Source organism: Amphiprion ocellaris, chromosome 15 (genome assembly GCF_022539595.1).
Source record: "Amphiprion ocellaris isolate individual 3 ecotype Okinawa chromosome 15, ASM2253959v1, whole genome shotgun sequence".
Classification (NCBI taxonomy): domain Eukaryota; kingdom Metazoa; phylum Chordata; class Actinopteri; family Pomacentridae; genus Amphiprion; species Amphiprion ocellaris.
This window is the reverse complement of record NC_072780.1, coordinates 33,021,948-33,045,018: the sequence shown is the minus strand read 5'-3', so window position 1 is coordinate 33,045,018 and position 23,071 is coordinate 33,021,948. Positions and strand designations below refer to the sequence as shown.

Here is a 23,071-nt window from a genome sequence, read left to right as displayed (position 1 = left end):
CTGTGGTAATTTTGCTTTTTTGTGCTTATTTTGTGTTTCTTTGTGGTAGTTTTGACCTTTTTGCATTAATTTTGCATCTTTCAGTGGAGATTTTGTGTCTTTTTGTGGTGTATATACAATACATATTTTTGTGGTGATTTGGGGACATTTTCTGGTCGTTTTGGCCCTTTTATGGTCATTTTTGTATTTTTGCAGTAATTTGGCATCTTTTTGTGGGGATTTGTTTTCCTTTGTGGTCATTTTGGTTCTTTTTTGGCGATTTGCTCTCTTCTTGTGGTGATTTTCCAGCTTTTTTAGTTATTTTAGTGTCAGTTTTTCCCAGAACTCAGATGTGTTTCTCCTCCTAAATGTCATGGTTCTATCTGCTGGACTGATGAAGTTCTGAGGCTCAGAAATGATGGAAAAAGTCCATTAAAAAGTGATAAATCTGGATCCACCTCTATGGACTTCAAGGACCTGGAACTCTGATCATTTATAAAGTTACTGGAAATGAAGAACCAGATGATTCTTTTTGGCATTTTGCTTCTTTTAGTGGAGATTTTAAGTCTTTCTGTGGTGTATTTACCTAGTTTGATGGTGATTTGGTGTCATTTTGTGGTAGTTTGTGTGTTTTTGTGGTGATTTTGCATCTTTCAATGGAAATTTTGTGTCTTTTTGTGGTATATTTACCTCTTATTGTGGTGAGCATGGCAACTATTATTTTTGATGACTTGTTGACATGCTAACATTGCACTAGCTTAATATTTTGTGCGATTTAAACAAAAATTTCTGCTTTCAAGTTGAGGTAACTTCATGAAATTTTGATGAGTTCTTGACGTGTTAATGTCACATTAAGTCACTTTTTATCTTTTTGCTGCTTCAGAGTAGATTCTGGTAGAAAGTTGTGTTCGTATACGTGTGTGTTGTGTGTGTGTGTGTGTGTGTGTGTGTGTGTGTGTGTGTGTGTGTGTGAGGATGCGCTACAGTTGGATGTAGGTCAAGGAGGTACAGTGGCAGCAGATTGCTCATTAAGTGCCAAACCAAGCAAAAGTCTCCCTCCGAGTGTGTTTTTCCGTGGCACCCGGCCGACCATCTGCCGCTCCTTTATTCATTCATTAAGACGTCTTCTTTGTGTGCGTCTGAGCGTGTGCGTGTCCGTGTGTGCGTTCGTGCCGTGTTGTCGTCCGAAGCCAACAGTTGTGTGTCAGATGGCCGGGTCACGTGGCCCACGGCGGCGTCCCATTGGCCGGCGCGTCCAGCTAAAAACGCAGAGCGCACTCCTGGCCGCTGGAGTTTGTTGGGGCTGTTTTAGCGGACGGATCTAAAGCTGAGAAACGAGGAACGAGATGATGGAGCCAAAGACGCGACCATGATCCAGTAAGTCTGGATGACCTGGATGCTGGGATGAAGTCATGAATGGAAGCAGCTGATGGACGGATTTAGAGCTTCACAGTCTGGATAGAGACGCGTTTACGTCCACTTCTACTCAGGCAGTGCTTGGGTTTTTATTTCCTCTAGACCAGGGGTGGCAAACATGCGGCCCGAGGGCCAAAACCGGCCGTCTAGGGGGTCTGATCCGGCCCTCCAGAGAGCCAAAACCGGCCCTCCAGAGGGTCCAATCGGACCTATACTATGAATTTAAAATAATTTCTAGACCATGACAAGTTGTTTTGATCAGAAAGTAAAATACTAGATTGTTTATTGTTCTTTTGTCGTTTAGTGTCTCATTTATGTAATATTTTGTCTAGTTTTTGTTGTTTTGGGGTTTTTTTTGTCTGATTTCTGTCTCGCTTGTGTTTTTTTTGTCTTTTTGTGTTTCACTTCATTTGTTGTTTTGTGCAGGCTTTTTGTCATTTGTCCATTTTTTTGTCGCTTTGTGTCTCGTTTTTATAATATTGTCTTGTTTGTGTTACTTTTTGTAATTTTTTGTCTGACTTCTGTCTTGTTTGTGTTGTTTGTCTCATGTTTTTGTCCGTTTGTTTCCTTTTAGTCTCGCTTGTGGTTTTTGTTGTATTTTGTCACTTTGTTTCACTTTATTCATTGTTTTGTGTTGCATTTTTGCTGTTTCGTGGTTTTTTTTGTCTGTGTTGTTTGTCTCGTTTTTGTAATTTTGCGTCTCGGTTTTGTAATATTTTGACTTGTTTTTGTTTTTTTGTCTTTTTTTTTTTGTCTGACTTTTGTGGTTGTGATCCTCCATTAAATCCTCTCTGGTTCAGTTCCAGGTGACTAAATGTTGTGTTACTTTGTCGACACTCTGTGATCTGGAAGTTGTAATGTGGAAATGATAAACTGAGGCTGAATGTTGATGAAACTGAATTTATTTTTCTTCATAAATTTCAGGTTGTTCATGATGTTTAGTAAAAAGATAATTCCTTAAATGTGAACATTTTTGCACAGAAACAAAGGAACCATTGGTAGTTGTGGTTATTTCTGGGTTATTATGCTGTGGTTTTACTGGTTTTACTGGAGATCAGACTGGACTGGATGTGGAACCTGGACTAAGATGAGTTTGACACTTTCTCTGATTCCTCCTCTCCTTCTCCAGATCCTGAGCTTCAACCTTCTAGACGAAGGATTTACCCGAACCCCAAACCAAAGCACTTCTGAGAACCAAAGCAGCTCCAAACCAAACGGAAACACAATTTATTTATTTTTTGTTATTTTGGCGTCTACGTTGTGAAGAATGAAGCTGGATAACTCACCTGGAGACACGAGCACCTGGAGGGAGCTGGACTTCGCCCTGAACTGCACCTACATCGTCCCGGATCAGGTGTCGGACCCCAGCTTCAACCTGCCCAAAGCCATGACCTCCATCCCCAGAAACCTCACCTTCGAGTACGGCGCCGACAACGAGGTAAGAGAACCTCCAGAACCGGAACCAGAATCTGTTTTAATGGCAGAAAGACTCTCAGAAACAAGGAACTTTTCTTGTTTGACAAGCAGAAACTTTTAAAAGTGGGATAAAGGTTGAAAAAGAAAACTCAAGTTTTGCAAGTGAAGTAAACATTAAGTGCAAACTGTAAAAAGAAATCTGTAAAGCAGGTGTGCAAGAAAAAATACTTGAAAAAGGCACAAAAACTGAAAATCTGGTAAAAAAGTGTTGAAAAAAATATTGAAAACAAGTGCAAAAACTGTACGATCTGGTCAAAATTATCACAAAAATATGTAAAAATAAAAATGTAAAAGTTGTGAAAATTTGAAGGAAGTGGACACGAAAAAAATACTTGGAAAACAAGTTAAAAAACTATGAAATTCTAGGAAATAAATGTTGCAAAATATGTCAAAAAATATGAAAATTTGAAAAGCAAGTGTGCAAAAAAAATACTTGAAAAAAGTAACAAAATTGTGAAATCTGGTGACAGAAGTATCACAAAAAATATGTTTAAAAAAGTAAAATTCTTCAACTTTAAACTGTGAAAACAGCTGCAAACATCTGTTTAAAATAGTATTATATTTATCTAATTTAAATACAGTAAAACAATGTAACTTTAGGGCTCACACATTGTAAAATGAAAATACAAATAAAAAGGTATTGGTAAAAATACCAATACATTATTTACAGTTTTGGCCTGATTTTATACAGCTAATCTGTAAATTAAATTTACTTTTTTACTGCTGTTTTACTAGTTTTTATCTGTAATTTAACAAAATAAGGAAAATCTCTAAAATAGATTTAAAAACCAAAAATATTTAACATTTTTAAAATCCTTTAGATGCAGCATTTTTCTGTCAAATAATGAAAAATAAATAACTGTAGCTAATAAATACTTTTAAAAGTTATTTTTAGAGAGTTAGGAGACACATAATCAACTGTAGCACGTCTTAATTATCATAAAAGTAACAGATATTTATTTAAAGTAAAAACGCTGTAAATGTCTGTATTTCTATTTCATTTCTTTGTAAAACGTCACATAAATGCTGAATTAAACCCGACACGAAGCCGTGTATCTTCCCCCAAACAGCCGTCTGATCAGTAAAACGGTTTTCAGCTTCTAAACCTGGTTTCTGTTACGTAACTTTCTGTCCGACCATCTGCATCCCAACAAAAGAATCGCTGACTAATGAGTGGCTTGAATGTGGGCCAGAGGACACGAGGTCAGCGGCGGCTTCAGGTCAGACGCTGCTGCAGCAGCTTCTTCTTCTTCTTCTGTCCACCTCTCACCTCAAACACAAACCTGCTCAGAGCTCCAACACTTCCAATAAATCATCTGTTTACAGCCGTTCATGTCCTCTCCTAAACTCTAAAACGTCACACGAGGCACAGACTTCCACCACTAATCACATTTAAAGCTGCAAAATAAATAAAAAATGAGCTGCAAACGTTATTTTGACGAGTTGACGCTGCATCAACTGAATAGTTGAGTTAAAACTGGAATCAACAATAAATTTAACTTGGATTTTTCATGAAAAAAGCAAAAAGCAGTGAATTTCGAAAGGTTTCAAGTCATTGAGTGCACCGTGGAAAGAAATCTGTAAAAAAAAAAAAAAAAAAAACAAACGAAAAATACGTATACGTATTTTTCGTATTTTTTTTTTGTCAAACTCAGATTTCTGCATAAGTTTAGTTAATACTGCCTTCAAGTCGATGTAACTAATTAAATTTGACTTGAATTTTTCATGCAAACTGCAAAAATTACAGGAAAATGGTTTAAAGTCATTAAGTGCACTATAAAGAGAAATCTGTAAAGAAACTGAAAAATACGTTTGAAAACCGTCAAAATCAACAGAAATATCTGTAAATCTAATTATATTTTTAGCTGATTTTTATAAAGTGCTCATTTAAATAAACATTTTAAGTGGCAACCATTATTTTTGATGGATTGTTGACATAATGTTGCATTAACTCAATATTTTTTGTTATTTAAACTCAAATTTCTGCATTTGTTGACTTTAAACTGCCTTCAAGTCGAGGAAACTTTCTGAAATTTGTTTGATAAATTCATTTTTGTTCAATTCTCCTCTTCAACCTGCTAAAGAAAATGAAAGAAACTTAGTTTGATAAGAGTTTAAAGTTAAAATTCCCTTCAAACAACAAAAAAAACACTAACTGGAACCAATCCATTTGATGAATAACCACCTTGAAAACCAATTTAAAGTCTGATTTCTTGTTTTAGTTCTACTCTTCAACCTATTAAACACCAAAGAAACTTTATTTTATAAGAACTTAAAGTTAAAATTCCCTTCAAACAACAAAAACCCATTAACTGGAACCAATCCATTTGATGAAGAACCACCTTAAAAACCAATTACAATGCAGATTTCTGCTTTAATTGATTAAAAACTGCCTTCAAGTTGAGGTAATGTCATGAAATAGGCTTGATAACTTACATTTTGTTCAAATCTCCTCCTCAACCTACTGCAGAAAACCAAAGAAACTTCATTGTATAAGAATTTAAAGTTAAAATTCCCGTCAAATAACACATAAATACTAATTGAAATGATTTAATTTGATGAGTAACCACCTTAAAAATCAATTTGAAGTCAAATTTCTACTTTAGTTGATCCAAAACTGCCTTCAAGTTGACATAATTTCATGAAATTAACTAAATTTTTCTTCACCTTGAGATCAGGAAGAGTTCAAATCTCTTCCTCGACCAACTAAATACCGGAGAAACTTAATTTTATAAGAGTTTAAAATTAAAATTTCCTTCAAATAACAAAAAAACACAAATTGGAACCACTTCATTTTGTGAGTAATTAGCTTAAAAACATGCATTTATGCCACTAAATGATAAAAAAAGTGGTTTTGATTCCAGATTAAAGCTGTTTTATGAGTGTTTATTGGAAACACGTGACTAAAAATAGCAGAAAAGCAGCTTCAGGTTCCAGAGTTGGACTAGCAGTGCTCTGCTGGATGCTAACTGATGCTAACTGGTGCTAACTGTTGCTAATTGATGCTAGCTGTTGCTAACTGATGCTAACTGTTTCTAATTGATGCTAGCTGTTGCTAAGTGATGCTAGCTGTTGCTAACTGTTGCTAATTAATGATAACTGTTGCTAACTGATGCTAGCTGTTGCTAACTGATGCTACCTGTTGCTACTTGATGCTAGCTGTTGCTAACTGATGCTAGCTGTTGCTAACTGATGCTAACTGAATGCTAACTGTTGCTAACTGATGCTAATTGATGTTAGCTGTTGCTAATTGATGCTAGCTGTTGCTAACTGATGCTAGCTGTTTCTCATTGATGCTGCCTGTTGCTAATTGATGCTAACTGTTGCTAGCTGTTGCTAATTGATGCTAGCTGTTGCTAACTGTTGCTAGCTGTTGCTAACTGATGCTAGGTGTTGCAAGCTGTTGCTAGCTGTTGCTAACTGTTGCTTCAGGCCAGTTTTTATGGCGCTCTCAGGGTTTTTATCAGTCAGCTGATCGACTTCCTGCAGCTCCAAGAAAAGCCTCGGAGGGAAAGCGGTTGTGCAGAAAGAGAAATTGTTAGAAGGAAGCTGCTGTTTGACGCTTGCGGGTCCAGTTTCTTCCTCTTTCTGATGCGACTTCTTCTTCTCACCCTCTCCTCTGTTCCTCCTCTGATGGTTGAAGTCTTTTACAGAAATCTGCTCTGAACTGACTGCAGCCTGTAGTTTCCCTTCATAAAAACCTCATTTAACTGAAGAAATTCAACTCAAAAACTTGGTTTTCTTCCCCTCACAGACCGACTGAACACCAGAGAGGAATTAAAGTTCATAAAAACATAAAAATCCCTTTAAATGATGGTAAATACAGTGAGATAACTTTATGACTGATCAGCTTCATCTGGACTAAATGAAGTGAAAAACAAAAGCTGCTCAATAATATTATTAAATACAGCTCTTTAAAAGACTGAGAAGAAAAAGAAGCCAATGATTTAAAATGCATTTTCATATACTCAAAACATAAAGAATTTAATAAATAATGATTTTAAAGTAATAATATCAAGAAATAATTCTAAATTACATTATATTTTATTTTAAGGATTTTTTCATTATTATTAATTCATTTTTTAAAAAATATAATTCTTTTTTAAATTCTGAAAATACTAGGAAGAGTTTTTTAAGGATTTTATTTTTTTTCAGAATTAAGAAAAAATCCTCTAAATGCTGTGGAAAAAAAAATAAAAATAAAATAAATATAATTTTAAAAAATATTTTTATAATAAAAAATCTTTACAATCCTTAAGTTCTTAAAAAGAACAAAAAACTAAAAACAAAAACAAAATATATGAAATAAAAAAGAATCATTTCTGAAAAGTTTTTCATTAAAATTTTTATATATATATATATATATATATATATATATATATATATATATACATATATATATATATATATATATATATATATATATATATAAACATATATTTGTGTGTGTGTGTGTATGTGTGTGTGTGTGTGTGTGTGTGTGTATGTGTGTGTAAATTCCTTACAATACTGAGGAAAAGAAGGCCTGATTCTCTTCCCAGTATATTTAGTTTTTTAAAATTGTAATTGTTTAAGCCTTTTTTTGAGACAATAAAAAATCTTAACAATACCTATGATTTTTTCATTTATAATATATTTAAATATATTATAATTTTTTAAAAAAAAGATTTTTGCAGAGAAGAATTTGTTTTATAATAAAATTTGTTCAAATATTTTTCATTAAAAAAAATCCTTAAAATAGTAAGAAAAAGCAGGCCTGCTTCGGAATTTTTTTCCTTTTTTAAAATTAATTAAAATAAAATAAAAAAAATAAAAAAATTATAATAAAGAAAACCATATAGTAAATAACATTTTTATAATATATTTAAAAATTCCTTCAAACACAGGAATAAAAGCAGCCTGATTCTCTTCCCAGTAATTTTTTTTCTTTTACATCTTGGAAAGTTTTTCTCGCGAAGCGTGCCACGAAAAGCAGCGAGGGGTGAAGGAAGGGGGCACGTGGCAGAGGGGGCATCACTGAGGAGGAGGAGGAGGAGGTGATGAAGGAGGAGGAGGAGGAGGTGGTGATGAAGGAGGAGGAGGAGGAAGTGGAGGAAGAGGAGGAGGAAGAGGAGGAGGAGGAGGAAGAGGAGAAGGAGGAAGAGGAGGTGAAGGAGGTGATGAAGGAGGAGGAGGAGGAGGAGGAGGAAGAGGAGGAGGAGGAAGAGGAGGTGAAGGAGGTGATGAAGGAGGAGGAGGAGGAAGAGGAGGAGGAGGAGGTGATGAAGGAGGAGGAAGAGGAGGAAGAGGAGGAGGAGGAGGAAGAGGAGGAGGTGTGGGGGGATTGAGGTTAAAACCAGATGATTAACTTTCGTTGCTCCTCCAGACATCAGGCTTCAACCTGGCAGCAGCTCGGCCGTTTCCACTCAGGAGGTCAGGGATTGGAGGACGGTCGGGAGGGGGCGGGGCTTAACGAGGACGATAGCGTGGGTCCAGTTAAGACCCTCCCCCTCTCCTCCCCCTCCCCTCCTGGACAAGTCGTTAGGAGTCCAGCAGCAGATTCGTTTGTTACGCTACGCTAACGAAGCACAAAGATCCTGTCAGAGACGCTCAGAACCTCACACAGTCAACACACACTGCACACACTGACACACAATAATACACTATATAACACCACAACACACTGACACACAATAATACACTATACAACACTATATAACACAATGTAATACAATAACACACCATAATACACACTCACCCCAATGGCTGCTACACACACTGACACACAATAATACACTATACAACACTATATAACACCACAACACACTCTGACACACAATAATACACTATACAACACGATATAATACAATAACACACCATAATACACACTCACCCCGATGACTGCTACACACACTGACACACAATATAACAATATAACACACAATATAACACTATATAACACCACAACACACACTGACACACACAATAGTACACTATAACACACAATACAACACACCATAACACACACTGACACACTATAGAACACTACAACACACAATATAACACCATAACACACACACACACACACACACACACACTAATACATTATAACACACACTCACACATTGACACACACAATATACCACTATAATACACTATAGCACACAATATAGCACTATAACAAACACTCGCACACAATATAACACACTATACAACACCAAAATACACACTCAACCACAATATAAAACACAATATAACACTACAACACACATTAAAACACAATCCAAAACATTAATTAAATGATAAAAAACTGATAAAAATAATAGTAATAATAATAGTGAATAAAAATAAATAAAGGGTGAAAGAGAATAAAATGAAGAAATAAAAGTAATAAAAGTAAAAAATCAATTAGCAGAAATAAATCTAATAAAAATAATTTTAGTAAAAAAAAAAAAAATAATAATAATAGTAGTAGTAAATAGATAAGAATACATTCAAAAAATAAATAAATAAAATAAATACATAAATAAGTAGGCAAATAAAGGCTACAAAGAGAATAAAATGAACAAATAAAATTCCCAAAAATGAATAAAATGATTTTAAAAATCGATAAAAAATAATAGTAATAATAATAGTTAATAAATAAGTCAATAAATAAAGGGTAAAAGAGAATACAATGAAAAAAATCTATAATATGATAAATATCAAATCAAATAACTGTATTAATAATAATAATAATAATAATAATAATAATAATAATAATAATAATAAGAGTAAATAAATAAAAAATACATGAAAAGTAAGTAAATAAAGGACAACAGAGAATAAAATGTACAGATAAAATAAATAAAATTTAAAAATCAATTACACAATAAAAAATATTGTACATATGTGTGTAAACGGAAACCCAGAGTTTCAGAAAACTTGAAAAATGTGTTTTCGACCTCCTTTTAGACGGATATGAAATCCAGAAAGAGGAAGTGACTTAATGCATTTAAATCATGTATGTGCAGATCTTTTACTGTGAAACGTGAATCATGAACCGACAGAAGACTCCAGGATGTCCTCACCATTGATTTATCGTTTTCTCTAAATCACCGTTTTCCCGTTAAAACCGTTAAAACTGACCCTAAAGCTCCTAAAATGACTCAGTTGTTCTCCAGAACAAGGTCAGGTTGGTTCTTGTCACATGCGTTAACGTACGTCTGAAGGTATGGTGGAAAAATCCCACGCGTGTTTCATAAATCTAAACATTAAGCAACACTTGGAGCACTTGACTGGACTCGTTTCTGCATCTGAGGGACATTTAGTATGGAAGGAAAATACAAAAATATTACTACTATTACTAATAATAATAGTAATAAATATATAAAAACACAAAAATAAATTAAAAAAATCATAAAAAGTAAATAAAGTGTAAGAGAGAATAAAATCAATAAATAATAGAAATAAAACTTTAAAAATTAATTACTTGAAAAAAGGCATAATAATATTAATAATAATAATAGTAAATAAATAAAAATAAATACATAAGTACGTCAATAAAAGGAAAAAAGAGAATAAAATGAAAAAATAAAAAACATTGAAAAATCTATTTTTGATTTAAAAAAGGCAATAATAATAATTGTAATAATAATAATAATAATAATAATAATAATAATAATAATAATAATAATAATAATAATAATAATAATGACAGTGAGAGTAAATAAATCCATACATAAAAAGTAAATAAATAAAGGGTAAAAGAGAATAAAATGAACAAATAAATACAATTTAAAAATGAATTACATGCTAAAAATCTAATTATAATACTGAATAATAATAATAATAATAATAATAATAATAATAATAATAATAATAGTTAATAAATAAAAATAAATACATAAATAGGTAAATAAATAAAGGGTAAAAGAGAATAAAATGTACAATTAAAATAAAAAAATTAATTACATGCTAAAAATCTCATAAAAATAATTGCAATCACAATAATTTAAAAAATACATAAAAATAAGTAAATAAAGGGTAAAAAAGGATAAAATATAAAAATAAAATTAGAAAATTAATTACATGATAAAAATCTCTAAAATTAATTGTAATCATAAAAAATAATGGAAAAAAACATAAAAATAAGTAAATAACGGGTAAAAGAAAAATAAATTCAACAAATATTAAAACTATATAAATCAAATTTTAAAAATCAATTACATGGAAAAAAGGCAATAATAATAATAATAATAATAATAATAATAATAATAATAATAATAATAATAATAATAATAATAATAATAATAATAATAATAATAAGTCAATAAAATAAAAAAACTGCCCCAAAAATGACTCAGTTGTTCTCCAGAACAAGGTCAGGTTGGTTCTTGTCACATACAGTAACGTACGTCTGAAGGTATAGTGGAAAAATCCCACGCGTGTTTCATAAATCTAAACTTTCAGCTACACTTGGAGCACCTGATTGGACTCGTTTCCGTTGAATAAACAGTAACGTAAACATCTGCAGGCGTGTGGAGAGCGTGAGGACAGCAGGTCAGAGATCAGTGGAGTAGGTCAGAGAGAGTTTAGCTCGTTAGCGCTGGATGTGGGTCACCTGGAGGGTTAACGAGGACTGAAACAAACACAGTTAACAGGCTGCTTTAAGGAACGCTGCAGACCTGAAACCTGCTGCGTGGAAACAACCACGACTGGAGGGATTCTGTAATAAAACAGAGCTGCTGAGTCTTGGTGTTGTCTGTCAGAATGTGTGTGAAATAAATAAACTCATGATCCAACGGTGTTTTCCAGGTGACGGGAGTTTTCAGCAAAGAGTACATCCCTCAGGGGACTCGCTTCGGACCTCTGCAGGGCGACATTTACACCAAAGACAACGTTCCCAAACAGGCCAACAGGAAGTACTTCTGGAGGGTGAGAAAAACTCATATTTACATAACATTTTAACTTTAATAAGCATTTTACTGCTGTGAAGAAATGAAAAAAGCACTTCTGAGGCGTGCTGATGTTGTTTTAAATCAAAATATGCATTTATCAGTCAATCAGTCAATCAATAACGTTAGATTTGTGATAAATCAATAACATAAACATGCATTGTTGTGTCTAAAATTTGAACTAACCAACTTTATGTGAAGCTAAATAATGTGATATTAGCTGGAAGAATGCCAGGAATCTAAATGTAAATGTTCTATTATTAAATTTATACAAAAAAGTTTTAATTTTGTCTAAATTAATGAATGAATGCTAGTAAAATTAATTGGTAATAATTTCAATAATTTCTTAAAAATAACAGCATCAAAATAACTTCTGCTGCTGAACAAATTGGCATTGGTCAAAATCACAAAAATTATTAATTATGTATTATAATTATTATTATTATTATTATTATAATTATTATTATTATTATTATTATTATTATTATTATTATTATTATTATTATTATTATTATTATTATTATTATTAATAATAATAATAATAATAACAGTTATTATTATTATTATTATTATTATTATTATTATTATTATTAATATTATTGTTATTATTATTAGTAATAATAATAATATTGTTATTATAAATTATTATTATCATTATTATTAATCACTTTGACATGAAAGAGTCTTCTTTGGTATAAATTCTAGTCAAAAAATCCAGATTAAATTGACAATTTAATGTGAAAAGTAAAATTAAAATAAATTTGATCTATATATGAGAGAAAATATCTAAAATGTATAAAAGAGAACATTTTTTGAAGATAAATTCTGGTCAAAGTTGGCAAATAAAATTAATAATTTAACATGAACAGTAACACAAAAATGTTCTTTTTTTACATATAAAAATATAAGAAAAAAACTGATTTCTACAGAGCAAAAACATTAAATTAATAAATAAATTTTAAATAATTTCTGGTCAAAAATGGCAAATTAAATGGAGAATTTTAATGTGAAAATTTAAATTAAAATAAATCTAATCTGAATGTAAATTTGATCACTGAAACATTTGTCTTTTGTACATATAAAAATATAAGAAAAAATTTAAAATTTATAAAAAAGAATTTTTCTAAGCTAAATTTTGGTCAAAAATGACAAATAAAAAAAAACATTAATTCATAAGACAAAAATGAACATTGTTCTTAAGACTCTTTAGTGTCAAAATGACTTTGACAAGATGAATTATTGTTTTTATTGTTGTTATTATATACCTATTATTATTCACTTTGACATGAAAGCGTCTTTTTAAAATAAATTCTCATTAAGAAAAGCCAAATTTAATTAATAATTTAACATAAACAGTAAAAATAAAAGGGATCTGAACTAGTCTTGTTAATTTAAGTATTTCTTATTTGTACATACAACAATATAAAAAAAATATTAATTTATATACAAAAATGGATGTTGTTCTGAAGATTTGGAGACTAGAAATATGTTTTCACTTTGATGTGACAGAGTCTTTTTTGTAAAAGAATAAAATGTTGCCAAAAACAGCAAATTAAATTGAGAATTTAATGTGAAAATTTAAAAACAAAAGAGACTTGAATGCTTTTTATATGCAGTATATTTATATATGTGTGTCTGTGTTTATATAAATCAATATATACATATATATGTGTAATATTTCCTAAGTAGGTCAGGTTGGGAAAGTTTAGAATCTAGACGTGAGAAAAAAGGACGGTGGGAAAAGTGAAGGAGCTGCAGATTTCAGCCTCAAACTATAAGAAAAACCCGACTTTGGTTCCTCAGTCAGAAGTTTCACTCCAGACATCAGTCAGAAAACAGAAACGCTGTCGCAGCGAGCGACCGGACAAGACTTGGTGAAAACTTTAGAGGAAGTCTTTAAGTGTGGAGACATGAATCTGCTGCAGGATTTTACCGGTAAACGCTCTGAGATCCCGGCTCTGTGATTCCCAGCTCTCTCTTTCTCTTTCCTCTGTGCCACTGAGGGAGTTTTTCTCTTCTGCTGAGTCAGTTCCCTAAAGGACGTGTTTTCCTTCCGGCTGCGTTTCCTGTAAACCTGCTGGTGAAAGAGTGAAAGGAAGGCGTGGCGCAGGCTTTTTACTCTCCGTCACCGGCATTTTTTTCCCTTTCTTCTTCTGATGTAATTAGCTCTCTGGCACGCACTCCACGAATCAGATAATAAAAGACAGGAAGTATTTGAACCACGCCTCTGAGCTGAAGCCTTTAAAGAGTCTGACGCTGCTGAAACACAACAGAAACACAGAAACAACCCAGAGAGGAACGCCGAGGCTCAGGGTTATTATTGTACATGGCAGAGGTGATTTATTCTCACTTTAATGGACGTCACAAACACTCCAACGAGCTTCATCTTCATCATCCTCATGTCCTTCTTGTTCTCCTGCAGATTTACAGCGGCGGCCAGCTTCACAACTTCATCGACGGCTATGACGTCCGGCGCAGTAACTGGATGCGCTACGTGAACCCGGGACGCTCCCTGGCCGAGCAGAACCTGGTGGCCTGTCAGAACGGACGCGACATCTTCTTCTACACCATCCGGCCGGTGGAGTCCAAGCAGGAGCTGCTGGTGTGGTACAGCCCCGAGTTCGCCCAGAGGCTCTGTGGAGAGCAGGACCACGCCAGCAACAGTGAGTGCACACCATTAAAGGATGTTTAGAGCCAGGAAAATGCTAAAAACCTGACTTAGATGCAATTAAGGGGATTTCAGGGGCATTTAGATCCAGGAAAACTCATCTGCAGGCTTAAAAATGAGCCTTAAATGCACTTTAGGTGACTAATTAACCCAAAAAACTCATCTACAGCCAAGAAATGTGACTGAAATGCATTTAAGGTGTTTAGATCCAGAAAAACTCACCTACAGCCAAAAAAATCAGCCATTAGGTGATTAATTAACTCAAAAAACTCATCTACAGCCAAAAAATGTGACTTAAATGCATTTAAGGTGTTTAGATCCAGAAAAACTCATCTGCAGCCAAAAAAAATAAAAAATCAGCCTTAAATGCACTTTAGGACTCCCATGAGATGTAAATGTGCAAAACTTGACAAGTTTAATTAACCTTAATTCAATAAGCTTGAACTAAATCAACTAAAAGTGATTTATGTCTCCTCAACCTGCTAAACACTAGAGGGATTTTATTTTTATTTAAATTCCCAACTTTAATGCTTTAAACTGAACAAACTTGCTTTTTATTTTACATTGTCAAAGTTTAAAAACTTCCTTCTTAATTTAACACATTAAGACCTCAGAGTTTCAGCTGTTAAATCCATTTTTGTGCAAGAAGTTTAACAACAATCTTGTCCAAGTTACTGTAAAATAAATTATAAATCCACAGATGTGGGGATTAAATTCAACATCAGTCTTTGTTATGGTTAGAATAATTTAGATTATTATGAAAAGAAATAACCAGAAAGAGAGAGTTTTAACCACGTCTGTTTTCTTTAAATACAAAAAACAAAACAATGCATGCTGGGAAATCTGCTCTCATGCTTCTTAAAAACCTAATTTAAGTTGCTGTTTCTATTTGTTCAGCTCATCAGATTAAGTTAAAACACTATAAAAACTTTTCATTTTCAGTTAGAAAAATCTGAAAATTTGAGTTCAGTTAACTAGAAAAGTGCAAAACTCATAAACTAAATTCAATAAATTAGAAAAGTTGATGTTTTACAGTGAAGCTGTGAAATCACATATGAAGAAATCTTCACAGATTTATCAGAAATCTCCTTAAATTCTCTTAATGTGGCTGAAAAATAAACAAAAAGAAAGAGAAAGAATGAAAGATGGGCATCTCACTGACTTAGAAATCCTTTTAGTTTCTGACGAGATCAGATCAAAGTTTAAGATTTTGATCTTTGCAGAACGGGAAGAAGATGAAGAAGCTCTGATATGACTTTAAAGCTTGTTGTTTGAGGTTCATGTCAGGATGTTTGCTGGTCAAAGTTCTGCTGTGAGTCAGCTGCTGGTCCTCCTGGATGATTCATGGATCTCCTGATCGGTGACTAAAGCTTTTATCAAACCTCCTCAAACCTGAATTCTAGTCTCAGATTTTCATCTCTGAGGCGCTTTGAGTCGATCAGACGTGTAAAAACTCTGCAGGAAACTGTCTGGAGGTGATAAACCTTCTAAAGACGCAGTGAGAGAATGAAAAAGGGAAGAGCCGTTTGTGGTTTTTTTTTTAAAATTTTCTCTCTGCGGTCGGTTTGGTGAGACGTCTGAACCCAGAAAAGGTTTCAGAACTAAACCCAGAATGAGCAGCGATTCCCACATTAAACTTCAACCTGCCAGAAACTGCAGCTACTGTTTACCATCAGAGAGGCGTCCACATGTCTGCCTGCTTTAAATCACTTTATTATTACTCATTAACCAGCCTGAGCAGCACAACGATAAGATTAGAGACGGCTTCATTATTTACATTTATTTTACTGCTGATTTTACCCTTTATTTATTCATGTTTTTATTCTATTTATTCATTAGTATTATTACTAATAGTAATTTTTATCATCTTTTAATCGCTCAGTTGTTTTTATTGTTCTATTAATTTATTTACTTTTTTAGCCATTTATTTAATTTATTTACAATTAATATTGCAGTTATTATTATCATCTTTTGTTCTCATCTAAGTGATTTTAAAATTGTATTTATTTAATTCCATTTTATTTATTTACTATTATTATAATTATTGTATTGTCTTGTTTATCACCCGACTGACATTTAAATATCATTTTTAGATAGTATTCTCTTTTACACTTCATTTATTTATGTATTTATTTATTTACAGTTATTTTTATCATTGTTTTTATCATCTAATAGATATTTATTTTATTCTCCTTTACCCTTTATTTATTCATGTTTTTATTCTATTTAATCTTTTAATCATCTAGTTGTTTTTATTGTTATATTGTTAATTTTATTTTCTATTTATTTACTTATTTACATATTTATTTATTTACTATTATTTATATTATAATTATTTTTATTATCTTTTTTATCATATATTTGATTTTTTACTTTATTGATTTTATTGTTAATTTTATTAAAATTTACCTTTTTACTTATTTCCTTATTTGTATGTTTATTTTATTTATTTACTATTATTGTTTTAATTGCTTTTTCTGTCAAACAGATTTTTAATTACTTTATTTTATTTTACCCTTTATTTACTTCCTATTTTTATTATTATTTATATTATTTTAATCATATTTCATTATCATCTAATTGACTTTTTTGTTTGTTATTTTATTCTCTTTTACTGTGCATTTATTTGCTTATTTACTTTTATTGTTTTTGTATATTTTTTAATCATTTAATTTTTTTTTAAAATTATCCATTTTATTCTCTTTCACTCTTTAGTTATTTACTTCTCCTCAACCGACGAAACATTAGAGTGACTTTTTAAAAAAAAAAATCTGCCAACTTAAATACTTTAAACTAAACTTAAACTCAAACTTCTTTATTAGTTGATTTATAAACAATAAAATTGGTTTGATAACATCTGAGCATCTATTTTTTCTGCTATGAAGAAGGAATCTTTGGATTAAAAGTGTTTTCTTATCAGGTTTTATTTTCTTTCAGTCCAACTTAATATTTTTACTCCTTTCTCCAGAATACTGGGATGAGAACCAGGAGCCCTCCTCGGTCCGACCTCCCCAGCAGACGTGGCTCCGGGAGCGAACCAAGGAGGAGGTGAAGGAGGAGGAGGAGGAGGAGAAGATCGACGTGGAGCTGCTGGAGAGGGACACGCCTCCCGACACGCCTGACGACCAGATCATGGACTTCAGCAAGAAGGTGGAGAAGGAGGAGGACGGGGAGGCGACGATCCGGTCTCCCCGGGACCTCAGGGAGGCGGGTCTGGACCTGAACCCGGCCTACATCCAGGACCAGCACCTCCAGGCTCCCCCCAGGAACCTGCCCCTGCACCTCCACGGCCTCTACAGCCCCCGGGAGGGCCTGGTGTCGTCCTACCCCCTCTACCCGCCCTCCAGACCCCTGCAGCCGGCCTACCAGTTCCTGCCCCCCTACGGCCCTCACTACCCCCGCCTCCTGCTGCCCTCCTACTCGCCCCCGTTCCCCGGGATGCTGCCCTCCAGAGGCGGCCTGAGGTACGGCGGCTACCTGGGCTCCGACGGACTCCCGTACCCCCCGGTGGGAGGTCCTAGCCTGCTGCCGGTGTCGCTGCCGTACTCCCCGTCCCCTCAGGGCGGCCTGAAGGAGCTCACCGCCAACGTGTCGCCGCCCCGAGGAGCGCCGGCCACCCCGGAGCTGTCGCCGCCCGCCAAGTCGCCCGAGTCGCCCGAGAGGTCGCCGTCCGGCTGCGAGGAGGCCGTGAACCTGAGCCTGACCTCCGCCAAAACCGGCGCCGCCCCCCGCAACGGGCCGGGCCACAAGTCGCTGCCGTACCCGCTGAAGAAGCAGAACGGCAAGATCAAGTACGAGTGCAACATCTGCTCCAAGACCTTCGGACAGCTCTCCAACCTCAAGGTAGCCGCTCCGTGTCCTCCTCACGTCATCTGAGAAATATATTCTGAGTTTTAGGAATCAAAAACGTGACTCCAGAGCTTCTCTTCATCCTCAGGTCCACCTCCGAGTCCACAGCGGCGAGAGGCCTTTCCAGTGCAACCTGTGCAAGAAGAGCTTCACCCAGCTGGCTCACCTGCAGAAACATCACCTGGTCCACACCGGAGAGAAGCCGCACGAATGTCAGGTAGGTTCACAAGCACAGAACCGCAACTGCACCGTCAATAGAGACAGAATCCTGAAAAAACAACAAAAACAACGGAATCTGCACCGAAAATAGAGACAGAATCATATAAAAAAACAACCCAAAACAACACAATCTGCACCGAAAATAGACAGAATCATATGAAAAACAACCCAAAAAAACACAATCTGCACCGTGACTAGAGACAGAATCACATAAAAAACATGTTCAAAATCTTAATCTACACTTTAAATAGACAGAATCCTTTAAAAAAACAGAAAAATTATGTTAAAAATCACAATCTACACCGGAAATAGGCAAAATCCTTGAAAAAAAACAGAAAAATATGTTCAGAACCACAGTCTGCACCATAAATAGACAGAACCCTGTTAAAAAAAATGTTAAAAATCATAATCTACACTGAAAATAGAGACAGAATACCGTAAAAAACAATAAAAAATCATAATCTACACTGTAAACACTGAATCCTGTAAAAAAATATGTTCAAAATCACAATCTACACTGCAAACTGTTCAAAAACTGTGAAAAAAACAGCAAATATCAACAAAATAATCATATTTTTAACAGAGCTAAGTCCAAAAAACTGTAATTTTACAGTCATTCATTATAAAATTGCAAAAAAAACACATATATTTATTTTTAACGTGGACGTTATGTACAGTTTTGGCCTGTTTCTAATTTTTATTTGGCATCTAAATTCATACTTTTTTCTATAATTTTGTTGGATATTATCTGTAACTTAACAACACAAAGGTTAAAACTTATTTGCTATTTTTCAGTGGTTTAAACGTGGAACTTTTTCTTTCAAATCACGACAAATATCCGTGAAAGAAAAATACTTTTTGCTAATTTAAATACAGAAAAACTATACTATTAAATACTATTAAATTATTTTTTTTTAGTTAATATCTGTATTTGAGCAAAATTAAAGAAAATCTGTTGGGGAACAGTTTAAAAAAAAGCTTCAGCATCAGTTTAGATATTTATTATTTTTTCATCTTTATATGCGTCATATTTCATTAAAATTATGACAAATATGCTAAATAAATCTGGTAATTTTTGCTTATTTAAATACAAAACCGTGTAGTTCTACAGTCAAACGCTGACAATGAACAAACTATATTTAACGTGGATGTTATTTACAGTTTTTCTGTAATTTTAGTAGTTATTATCTGTTCTTTAACAAAACAGAGAAATGTTGAAATGGTGAAATAATTTAAGTTGAAACTTTCACTTTTACATGAGTTCAAAACGAGGATGTTTTCTTCAGAATTTCCAGAGAAGCTGCAATCTCAGATTTCATCATAAATAAAAACAAAAGTAAAAAAGCTTCTTCTGCTGAAAAACAAACAAACTGCAGGTCAGAGCTTTCCTGTTTCTTTCGAAACTGTAGTTCTTATAAATAACAGATAAACATTGTTGACAGTGAGTTTTATTCTCTCTCTTCAAACCGTGACGTAAAAACAAGAGTTTAGTTTTTATCCTTGAAAAGAAACAGAAAAAACATGTTGTAAATCATAAACTACACTATAAACAGACAGCATCTTTGAGAACAAACAGGAAAAATATGTTCAAAATCATAATCTACATCGTAAATAAACAGAATCCTGCAAAAAAATAACTGAAAAATCATATTTTACATGGTAAATAAACTAAATCCTGAAAAAAAACAGAAAAAATGTTAAAAACCATCATCTACATGGTAAATAAACGAATTCCTGTTCAAAAAATACAGAAACAAAAATTTAAAAATCACATTGTACATGGTAAATAAATAAAATCTTGAAAGAAAACAACTAAAATATATGTTAAAAGTCATAATGTACACTGTAAAAAAACAGAATTAAAGTTGTTTTGTTTTATTCTGTAAAACCTCTGACTGCATTCCTTCTGCTCACGTCGTCTGTTCGCTTCCTTTGTCTCTGAAGCGTCTTTCTGTTGTTTGCTGCTCCTGTGTGACGTCATCAGGAACAGGAAGAACTCGCTCACTCACCTGCCTCCTTTCTGTCCTCCAGGTGTGTCACAAGCGCTTCAGCAGCACCAGCAACCTGAAGACTCACCTGCGGCTGCACTCAGGTGAGAAGCCGTACCAGTGCAAGCTGTGCAGCACCAAGTTCACTCAGTACATCCACCTGAAGCTGCACCGCCGGCTGCACAGCGGCCGCGACCGCCCCTACCGCTGCCCGCTGTGCGCCCAGGCCTTCTTCCACCGCTTCTCGCTGGGCGTCCACCAGCGCGGCCGCTGCCTCGCCGGCGCCCCCGCAGGCGCCAAGGGGCTGGCGGAGCGCTTCGACGCCAGCCAGGAGGCCGACGCTCTGGCCGAGACGGCGACGGCGGCACAGCTGGGCGAGGCGGTGGAGCGCTGGCTGGCCCGGACCCTGGAGGGCGACGGGAAGGAGGACCAGCGGGAGGCGGCGCTGCTCCTCAAGGCGCTGGCGGCCGCCGTCGGCACCCCGGTGATGTCGTCGGCGCCGGCCTATCAGGAGCGAGCCAGCGTGGTTCACCTGCACAAGCGGCCGGCGGTGAAAACGGAAGGACAGTGAAAAGAAAACGGAAAACGAACTGATCCAAAACAAACAGCATTCCAAAGACTGGGTTCAAGGAGGGACGGCGTGTCGTTTAAGCTGTGAAGTATTTAAAACTTTTCCCGCTCAGGTAGAGAATCTTTGTCGTGCTTTAACTTACTACTTTTTTCTAAAAAGAATGGAGTCATTTATATTTATTTAGTCCTACCATAGTGTGTGTGTGTTTTTTATTACTTCTGTCTGTCGACGTTTCCGAAGGAGATTTGATCTCCGACGAAAATCTAAAATTATTGACTCAGGAACGACAGCGTGCACTCTAAAAAGGAATTAATAGGTCCTAAAAATTCTAATTTATTGCTTTAAATAAAGTTTTTAAGTGGCTAGCATTACTTCTGATGGGTTGTTGACGTGCTAACGTTGCATTAATTTAATATTTAGTGTCATTTACACTCAAACTTCTGCACTAGTTGATTTTAAAAGTAATTTTAAGTGAGGTTACTTGATTAAATTGGCTTGATAAGTACATTTTTCTCCACCTTAAGTTCAAAATTTTAAGTTCCTTCGTCATCCTATAAAACACGAGTAACTTTATTTATTAAAATTTGCCAAATTCAATACTTGAAATTTATATTTCCACATTAATTGACTGAAAAGTAAAATTCAAGTTGAGGCAACTTAATAAAATTGGTTTGATAAGTCAATATTTCTTCACTTTGAGTTGGAGCAACTTAATTTTTTAAACTTGCCAGCTTAAAAACTTCATAAATAATGTGATTTAACTATAAAAATCCCTTTAAAAAATGTTGAAAATGAGTTGGAACAACTTAATTTTTACAAGTTTTCAACTTAAAAAATTGTGTTGCTGCCAACGAATTCTTCCAACGCAATTTAGTTTGTTGGTTGAACATAGTATCAGTAGGAGTCATAACTCATTTTTACATTTTTTTGGAGCCCAAACCTTATATTTTAGAGTGTGGTTTGTCATTGTTGTGCTGCGTTTTTTCAAACAAGTGTGAGTGAATATCGGAACTGTTTGTGATTATTTTATTTATTTATGATTTAAAAGGGAAAAAATCAGGTGTCTTGAAACTGTGTAATAATAATAATATTAATAATGAGCATTTGCCAAACTTACAATCAAACAACATGAATGTGTAACACCGATCAATATTCACCTTCTGAATTTTCTGGCAACTTTCATCAAACACTCACAAGAAAATGTGAAAATACGGCAAAACAACATGTTTTCCTTCTAACTTGCAGCTTGTCATCGGATTCAAACGTTTCTTACACAGAAAGCTTTACTGCGAATGTCCGCGAGCTTCGTCCAAATGTCAGACGTTGGTACCTCATATTCAGCGATGCAAAAAAACTAACAAAAGCACAATTTTACAGCTTTTATTTAACTTGTTTGTGAAGCACTGGAACAAAAAATGCAACGAGGTTTGTCTTTTGAAACTTTACTACTGAGTCAGCAACAAACTTCTTTTACGGTTTTGTAGTTTGTTTTTGCTTCTTTTGTACAGTTGGTTGGTTTGTGTAGTTATGAGATGTTGAGAATTTATATGTGAGAGACTATTTTGATGATACTTTTATATTTACATGATGTAGCATATTAAAGATATTGTTTCTATACTTCTGAGTGTCTTGAGTGTGTTTTCATGCAGGAGAAGATTCGAAAAGTGGGATGAAAAACTAGTTTTATAGAATATAGGAAAGTCATTTTATTATCTCTAGAAATAAAACTCCAACAGCCATGAAATATGGGCAACGGAACAGAATCATTGAATGGATCCAACAACCCAGTGAACATCTAGACCTCTATGACCATCTAGACCTCTATGAACATCTAGACCTCTATAAACACCAACATCTAGACCTCTATGAACACCAACATCTAGACCTCTATGAACATCTAGACCTCGATGAACACCTAGACCTCTATGAACATCTAGACCTCTATGAACACCAACATCTAGACCTCTATGACCATCTAGACCTCTATGAA

The 23,071-nt window shown here is 34.3% G+C and overlaps 1 protein-coding gene across 2 annotated transcripts; it reads left to right on the top strand.

Annotated features, from left to right (window-relative positions):
- The first annotated feature begins 1,275 nt into the window (after window positions 1-1,275).
- On the top strand, window positions 1,276-22,698 carry prdm1b (PR domain containing 1b, with ZNF domain). 2 transcript variants are annotated; one of them, XM_055018110.1, is made up of 7 exons: window positions 1,276-1,356; window positions 2,525-2,833; window positions 11,647-11,766; window positions 14,209-14,449; window positions 17,423-18,297; window positions 18,392-18,520; window positions 20,554-22,698. In XM_055018110.1, exons 2-7 carry the CDS (start codon window positions 2,663-2,665, stop codon window positions 21,079-21,081), a joined length of 2,064 nt encoding a protein of 687 aa, XP_054874085.1. In that variant the 5' UTR covers window positions 1,276-1,356; window positions 2,525-2,662; the 3' UTR covers window positions 21,082-22,698. The 2 variants fall into 2 exon arrangements, with proteins under 2 accessions (XP_054874085.1, XP_023152399.2); XM_023296631.3 differs by lacking the exons at window positions 1,276-1,356; window positions 2,525-2,833; window positions 11,647-11,766 and adding an exon at window positions 13,247-14,121.
- The last annotated feature ends 373 nt before the right edge of the window (window positions 22,699-23,071 follow it).